Source organism: Nothoprocta perdicaria, unplaced genomic scaffold (assembly GCF_003342845.1).
Source record: "Nothoprocta perdicaria isolate Ctin4 unplaced genomic scaffold, notPer1 scaffold_130, whole genome shotgun sequence".
In the NCBI taxonomy this organism is placed as follows: Eukaryota; Metazoa; Chordata; class Aves; order Tinamiformes; family Tinamidae; genus Nothoprocta; species Nothoprocta perdicaria.
In genome coordinates, this window is record NW_020454428.1 from 2,094,632 (window position 1) to 2,102,623 (window position 7,992).

Here is a 7,992-nt window from a genome sequence, read left to right on the forward strand (position 1 = left end):
GGGTGTGTGTGTGTGTTGGGGGTGTGTGTTGGGGGTGTGGGGGTGTGTGGGGGGATGTGGTGCCCGCTCCGAGGGGCGCGCGGGAGCCCCCTCCTCGTGTCCCTCATTCCCTGTGTGTCCTCTCTCCCGCCCCCGCGCAGCCAGCACCTTCGCCATGATCCTGCAGCGGATCCTGCRCCTCTCGGCCGTGCTGCGCGCCGCCGCCGCCGCGCACCTGCGCAGGAACATCGGCCTCTCGGCCGTCGCCTTTAACAGGGCCAAGGAGCTYGATCCGGTGCAGAAGCTCTTCTTGGACAAGATCCGGGAGTACAACACGAAGAGCAAGTGAGTAGGCAGCGGTGCCCCAACGGGAGCGGACGCCCGTTTGCAGCTTTGCCCGGGCTGAGGAGGAATGCTGGTGGTGGCACGCAGCCAAATGTGTTGGTTGTGTAGCCTCGGCTCTGAGTGCCGGGAGCTTTGCTGCATCCTGCAGCAGTGGGAGAGTCTCTGTTAACTGCTGGGGTCGCCAAGGGAGAAGACACGAGTTCTTTAGAAAGGCACTTAGCTCTGAACTTGCCTTTCTCTGCTGTTCCTCCTACTGAGGTAAAGGGGAAAGAACAGTCTATTGAGCCTGTGCTCATTGAGCAGCTTCTCTGTGAGTGCCTGTGTAAAGCTGTATGAAAGTGTTTCCACTAAATATTCCAGCCTTTGAAAGTGGATGGAGGTTGTCACAGTTTGTCCTTTTCAGAGCGAGGTGATGCTCTGATGCTGCCCTCACTGGGGACTCCCTGGACAGAACGATACTAAAGCAGAACAGTGCAGGTTGGAAGCAAAACGTGGAGCCAGGAGGTGAATATAGTTCTTGCACCTTCAAAAGCTGCTCCGAGCACCCCCTGAAAGGCAGGCCGGTACTTGGCAATGTTTCTTTTCTTGGTGTATGTTCCTGTAATTATGTATCAAAGGAGAAGGTAGCTGTGGCAGTGTTGCAAACAGAAAAGGCAGGTCCTCTCCCTCTGGTTCAGAAGAAGGTGCCATGTTAACCAGTGCGTTGCCTGTTCTGAAACAGGTTTCTGGCTTATATGCCCTCATGCGCACACAAAAGAGCAAGTCTTACTCAAAGCAAGTTCAGTTCCATTCACGTGGAATTGTAAGCTCTTGTAGTGAACTATTTAGCAGAAAGCTGAGGTTATGGACATTCTGTGTACTGCTCAGGCTGTTGATGCTGAATGTGATATGTGAAATAGCTTAATCCCTGCCTTGGGAAGGATGGGAGCCACCTCTTAGCTATACTGGAAAAATCATGGATGTCCACAGCTTTGGAATAGCCTGCTCATTGGAACTGTGATTCCTGCCTCCTTGCCAGCCAAAATTGATAGCTGGGSTGGTGCTGCACAGTATGACTAATCTACAGAATTACTGTCTTATGTTTGTATTCTAGGAAATTCCTGTCTGAATGTATCTGAATGCGAAGTGCCATCTCCCTTTTGTTATTGTTTTGCTTGCTTGTTTGTTTAGTATTCAAACCATGTTCTCTGTGCAAGAATAAAGTTAGTTGGGAATAGCAGGAGCCCAAAGCAATCACAGAAAATCCACCTGGAACAAATGAAAAGTCCAGTCCAATCCTGGATACTCAGTGTTGTTTTACATCTCAGATTTCAGCCCCAGTGGCTTGGATATTCATTAGCTGTAGCAGAAAACTCGTATTTTCCCCTAAGAACATTTCTTATCTGTGTGGTAAGTAGACCTTACAGGGTGCCTTATTTTGACTCTTGGAGATTCTTTTGTTTAGTTTTGGAAGAGATTTTTAAAYCATAAATGAGGATGACAATGTGAAACTTCTATGTGATGTTTTGGAACTGAACTGTTAATTGGAACTTTTTACTTTTTCAGACAGGCTGGAGGGCCTGTTGATGTGGGCCCTGAGTTTCAGAAGGACATGAACGAATCACTCGCCAGACTCCAGCGGATGTATGGTGAGGGAGATCTAACCAAGTTTCCAGAATTCAAATTTGAGGGTGAGTAAGCAATCTTCCTTAGCTTCTAATTACAAGTAAGGASTGACATGTTCATTACCAAGTCTTCTAAGTTAATTCCAATTTAATTTTAATAAGGGCAATTAATCACAGACCCTGCAAAAACAACCCCCTGAGTCACTGTTCTTGCATTTTTTTTTTTTTGTTCCCCAGAAGAGGTCAGCAATTTGTCACTTCAAAAATTACTTGTCTACAAATTACAGTTTGCAAATTCTCTAAGTTCATTTGGAAAGGCAGTGATTACTGGATGAACACAAAATTTAACTTTCTCCTTATGATTACTTGTGATTAAATTATGTGAAAATGACTCTTTTGCAGCTAGCTGGAGGTCGTGTAACTGATTTAACTTTGTATTAGCATGTTTTGTATTACCTATTACCTATTTGATAGGTAATTACCTATTGTATTACCTATTACCTATTTGATTGTATTACCTATTACCTGTTTGATAATGACGTGTTTGTTCTGATATGTTTTTCTACACTGTGAAGGGACTGAACCAAATCCATCCGGCTTAGAAGGCAAAGTTGTCTCTTTAAAGGCAGGGTCATGTCTTTAGTTCTTCAGCTTCCCTTAGAGCTGTGGCTTTGCTGGCCATAAGTGATACCAGCATTGGAATTACAGAGTATGATTAATCTAGACAGTTTTGTGACTGAGTGAATGGACTTGTACGCTACAGCAGCAGCTCATTTCAGCTCCCCAACTTAATTCTTCCTTTCCTTTCAATAGCATATGAATACCCCCATTTTGAGGCTGGAATAAGAATAAACTAACGTGGCTTTTCTTCTCCTTCTCTGTCTTACCCATAGAGCCCAACTTTGAAGAGACACCTAAGTGATTGCTGCAGGTTGTGAAAGAGCAGCTTCAGTGGAGGTGCTGAATATGACAGTGGTTGTAAGTTAATAAACGTGCTTCAGGTTGATTTCTGAAGTGTGAATAAGCGCTCAAGTGTATGGTGATTTTGTTATCTATCATAGCCACCCTGATTTAGTAACTGAGATAATTCACTGAGGAGCTCTTTTACCAAGTTACACAAGTTTGACATGGATAATGAAGCACAGATTTGAAGTTACTTATTTTCTTCATTGTTACATTCAAATTATTTCTACAGAATAAACTTAAACTCTGCATCTGAGACATAGGTTTGTGGAAGTTACAGACCTGCACAGCCAAGCATTTAAGTACAAACATAGTCATTTTACACTTAGAGAAGCAACTGAAGTCTGAAGTTTGTGGGATTTACACTTCACTAACTGAACTTTTACACTACCCTTTCAGACTTTCAGGAACTATTTACTTGTAACATTACAGCAGTTAAGGTCCAGATAAAACAGCTCAATTTTGCTGGCATTTTATTTGTGTACTTCATTACAGATGCAGGCTGTAGAAACACAGCTGCTATAGGCATTTCACTTTAGACAATACTACAATACAGGAGCCTCAATTGGAGGAAGCTTTGTTCTGTCAGAATAGCAAGTTAAAAGCTGCTTAAGTACTTAGGAAGTATAAGGACGGTCTTTGATACATTTAATGCAACACTTACAGCTTGGGCCATTAAAAATTAATCCAATATTGTTAAGTAGGTAGAGGAACAAAGAGGTCTTCACACAAATTGACTTTTATAGTCTGTTTATTTCTAACTTAAAGAATGCAACTAATGCACAATGGGTTAACTAAACATAGCAGTTTCTATTTTCAGTGTGCAGTACATGGAACTATTTACAAAATGGAAGTCAAAAGATCCCTTTTATATTTTGTATAACAAGTAGTCATTTGCTGTCCCTCACAGAGGCCAAAGTCTTCTAAATAACAAAGGATTTGGTATGCTTGAAATCCTAAATAAAGTAAGAAAGGTGACATATGTAGTATTTCCAAGACTGTAAGCAGATTAACATTCATTGTACATTTCAGAGTAAACTAAGCCATACACGTTAAAGAGAGGAAGTTTGCCTGAAGCAGTGTCTGGGTCAGTTAATATATTTTCCTTTCTAGAAAGGGAAGTTTGCAGAATTCACTCTTACAGATAATAGAAGTAGGACTCTATTAAAACAAAGAAAAAACTTGCACACAACACTCAACAGAAAGCTGTTTAATGCTTGCTGTTTAATGCAACGTCAGTTGTTTGAAGGGAAATGTTCACTAAGCTCACAATTTAAAGAGCTTCAATTAAGATGAGTAAAAAGACAATTCAGAGCTACTAGCCAGTGTTGATAATTTTCTTCTATGCAGACTAGGTGAGGAGGTAAGCTTATGCTATATATGTTCAGTTTTCTAATTAAAGAGTGGGTTGGCTTTCAGAGAGCATTTAAGATAATCACTGTGGCCTTAAACCATACAAGTTCGAATTAAGTTGCKCCTAGCTGAAGCCTTATTTGGAGCTCCACTCTTACTGCACCATTTTGAAAAGCAGGAGCAGCATAGACCTACATGAATCCCTTAAGCTCTCTTAGCCAGGAAGGGGGAAAAGTTAGACCTCTGTATTCTCTTTGGTTGGCCTGGTGGGATGATGGAAGACATCAAAAGGACAGGGAGATACAAGAGGAGGAGGTCTAGGATGAGCAGGCAGAGCATGTGGTCAGGGTGGTGAAGGCAAGTCTCAAATTGTCAAGTGTATCACAAGATGTTATGGTTGTGGGTACTTAAGGAGACAAACATAACAAGTCATAAATAGATAGGGTATTTTGAGTACTGGTGGCATTCAAACTTGGGGGTGGGTAAACATGTCTATAATGTTTTTGTAAAGCAGTTTTGAACAAACTAAAGCTTCTGAAACACTACTGAATACAAGATACTTGCCTTTTCACTTGTAGATTGGTAGTTGGACTTCTTTCTGTTGATAGAACAGAATAGAAAGATATGTTAAATAGTGACTTTCTGGTTTTAGTTTTAGCCTCTTCAGTTTATAAAGATATTTGTCTTGATTTAAAATTATAACAACTCCACTGAAAGCTTTTTATGTAACTGTCACTGTCTCATGAACTGCTGCCAAGTTACCTTCCCTAACTTGTCGTTTCAAGGCTTGCAGTTACGCTGTCTAGTTCACAGCTTCTAAAATATTCTTTCTTATAAAGTACCTGTTTTCAGCTGCAGTTACCTGTAAGTGATAGCATAAAACCCTCTCTTAAAAACCCTCCTCCCAGCCTCTCRCACCAAAAGCAAGGCCAGCATTGAACACCACTTACAAGTTTAACCTTGTGAGAGAATACTTGAAYTGATTGAAGAATTCTTAGTAGAAAGTCAGAGAAATCTAGTGAGAAGAGCTTTACATAAATGCATCTCAAAGGAGCAGTCTAGCTGACCTTAAACTCCTTCCTGATCTTTTTTTAAGTAGTTTCTGAAATCATCTGAAGATACAGGCATGAGTTCAGTTTGGCCCTCAACGTCTCCTGTCCTCAACTGTCCAACAAGGTTATTAGTCCACATTTGACAATAATGATGTTTATATAGTCATGTTTAATTCATTCTCTGACCAGCACACTGATTCTAATGAAGAACCTTGAACCTACACAGTGACCATTTCAGTGTGAAGCCTGTATAAGAACCATGTAAGAAAGACTTTAATGAAGAATCACAGTTACTAAATCAGAAATGTAACTGAAGTTTACAGTGGCTGGCAGAACACATATAAATATGAGGATACTTACTGGGAGGAGCTTTCCCCTGAAAAAGGARAAAAAAAAAAAAAAGAAAAAGGTTATCACAAGAACAGGTTCCTTGCCTGATTTAACACTTTTTGAAGTATTTGCTCACAGCATCTTCAGCTCTTTAGTTTCTAGAAACAGTTGCTAAATCAAGTTTGTCTGTGACAGTGGGTTTATCAGAAAAACAGTCTAGGTTGCTTTCAAAAATGATTTAACTTACTGAGGGCACGTGAGCTTTAACAACACCTCTTGGCCAGTCCCTCTCCAGCAATACTCTTGGACAGAGACATGCGGGCATCCTCCTCCTTTCTTGTGCTGAACCCTATAGGTGCTAGTGTAAATGCTGCGGTCATGTTGCTCTGTCAGCCACCTCCTATGGTGCTTCTTAAACGCAGGTTTTCTCCGCTTGTACTTTCACCGCAAACCAGAAGAGGGAGCCAGTAAGTTCACCTCACAGCACCTGTTAAAAGGTCACTGGTACTGTACAGTTTGAACAGCTATAGGTTGCTTTTATGGTGCCTTTCTTTGCAACCCCCTCAGACTAGCAGAGAGGGCCTAGGAGCCAGGTTCTGCTCAGTGCTCTGCAGAAACTAATGTCYGGTACCCTGAAACAACTGAATAACTGCACAAACATCACCACTCTTAATGCCTCTTCTGCATAGAAGTGGAAAAATAAAAATGTCTGCAGAATAAAGATAAAGCTGCAGTACTCTATATAGCTTTGGTACCATGGATTTAGGGCCTTCATGAAAAGAAAAACATGTTAAAGTCAACAGAAATGCAACCATTTTCTCTAGACAAAGATTAACTTTACTTACTTCCAAAGTAACCCTTTTTCTGGGCATAAAATACTCCAAGGCCACACAACGCCATAACCAGAGCCACAAATACCACAGCAGCAATTATACCGCTTACATTAAGGTCATCTGTAATTATACAAAGAAAATCCAACTTTATAGACTGTAAAAGTTCCACTAGCTTTTCCACTAGATTTTCCCCATAATTGCTACAGGCACTAGTTGTATTAATAGGAGGACTTTTGCCCAAGCTGTGGACAGTCAGATGTTGATGATCAATCTTAAAGTGCTTCTGCCATCACATTAAGCTCCTCATTCCACGTCAAAAGCAGAGAAAGAATAAAAGATGTTCAGAGGTGCATACGTCTTGTTTTATTTTTCCCAAAGAAGTAATACTCAAGAGACATGCCTTTAAGAGCCAATATCTTGAATTCTTTAAAAATTAAAGTCTATTACAAGAGGCATTTTCATGTCAGGGTAAATTAACTTAAATAACAGAAAGAGCTGATGATAATGTTAGGACATAATCCTGAAGAACTCTTCACACTGATAAAGTATGTAAAATTGACTGCTTTTTGTTTTTTTAAAAATAAGGCTTTTACAATACAACACACTAAGGTTACAAAATATTTTAGTCCAGGTATCTGAAGTTAAATTCYGTTCTCCATTTTTGTTTTAAAAGGTGGTGACTCATGCCCATTTCCTGATATAATGCGCAAGGCCTTCAGGCAGTCATCCATTTTTAGAAAAACATCTATAAGCAGAAATATTTCCCTAAGTTTTGTTATCTGATCAATTACTTACTTGAATCATAACTCCAAGCATACATTACCATATGGTTGGGGCTTTTGCCTCAAAGCTTATCAGTTTGTGTGCCCTGGCTGACGGCAGCTTAGGACTGCACGAGTATTCCTACAGTAGAGGATTTCTAGTGTGACCGCTTGCTTATATAAGCAATGCCAAGACATCAGGCAGGAGGACATTAAAAGCCTTGAGAGGGAGATTTTCAGCTACATTCTAAGAAAGTGCTAGATAACTGTTTTATGGAATACGTTGGCAGCAACATGTTTACAGTATCAAGCTAGGATTGGTTAGGATCTTAAAAAGCTTCAAGTATTTTTATTATACCATTCTCCCCCCCCTAAAAAAAAAAAATATATGTATGTATGGACTAGAGCTAATTTTTATTTTGCAGAAAACTCATACATTTTGGGTTACTAAAGATTCTGCGCTTCCAGCCTCTTCTAAGTTCTTAATTAAGTAACATATATTACACTTTATCTACTTTGTATAAATAGAAGAAAGAGGCAGCTGGGTTTCTGGGTGTTTTAAAGATGCACCAATCTTTTCAGCTTTCCTCTGAAAAGTATGAATCATTATTTTCAATTAAAGCTAGAAAAGTGCTTCTGATCTGCAATACTAAAGTCTCTAAGGAACTGATCTCTAAAGGAAGACTATTCAGAAAAAAAGAAAAAAAACAGTGCCAGTCCTACTACAGTAGACTGGCAGATTATCCTGCACAGCTTTCATAAAAGCACTTTG

At 40.2% G+C, this 7,992-nt stretch overlaps 2 protein-coding genes across 4 annotated transcripts in view; one reads left to right on the plus strand and one right to left on the minus strand.

The window, feature by feature from the left end:
• Positions 1–144: 144 nt before the first annotated feature.
• On the plus strand, positions 145–2,953 carry ATP5PF (ATP synthase peripheral stalk subunit F6). Its single transcript, XM_026033661.1, has 3 exons — positions 145–324; positions 1,870–1,994; positions 2,822–2,953. Exons 1-3 carry the CDS (start codon positions 155–157, stop codon positions 2,848–2,850), a joined length of 324 nt encoding a protein of 107 aa, XP_025889446.1. The 5' UTR covers positions 145–154; the 3' UTR covers positions 2,851–2,953.
• Positions 2,954–3,656: 703 nt separating this feature from the next.
• Positions 3,657–7,992, minus strand: part of JAM2 (junctional adhesion molecule 2) — a 30,851-nt gene continuing 26,515 nt past the window's right edge. For all 3 annotated transcript variants that reach the window (XM_026033670.1, XM_026033671.1, XM_026033672.1), the window contains exons 7-10: positions 6,472–6,579; positions 5,657–5,672; positions 4,809–4,842; positions 3,657–3,847 (exon numbers count right to left, since the gene is read on the minus strand). In XM_026033670.1, the coding sequence (XP_025889455.1) occupies positions 3,815–3,847; positions 4,809–4,842; positions 5,657–5,672; positions 6,472–6,579 (191 nt within the window). In that variant the 3' untranslated portion in view covers positions 3,657–3,814. The remainder of the gene's footprint in view (positions 3,848–4,808; positions 4,843–5,656; positions 5,673–6,471; positions 6,580–7,992) is intronic.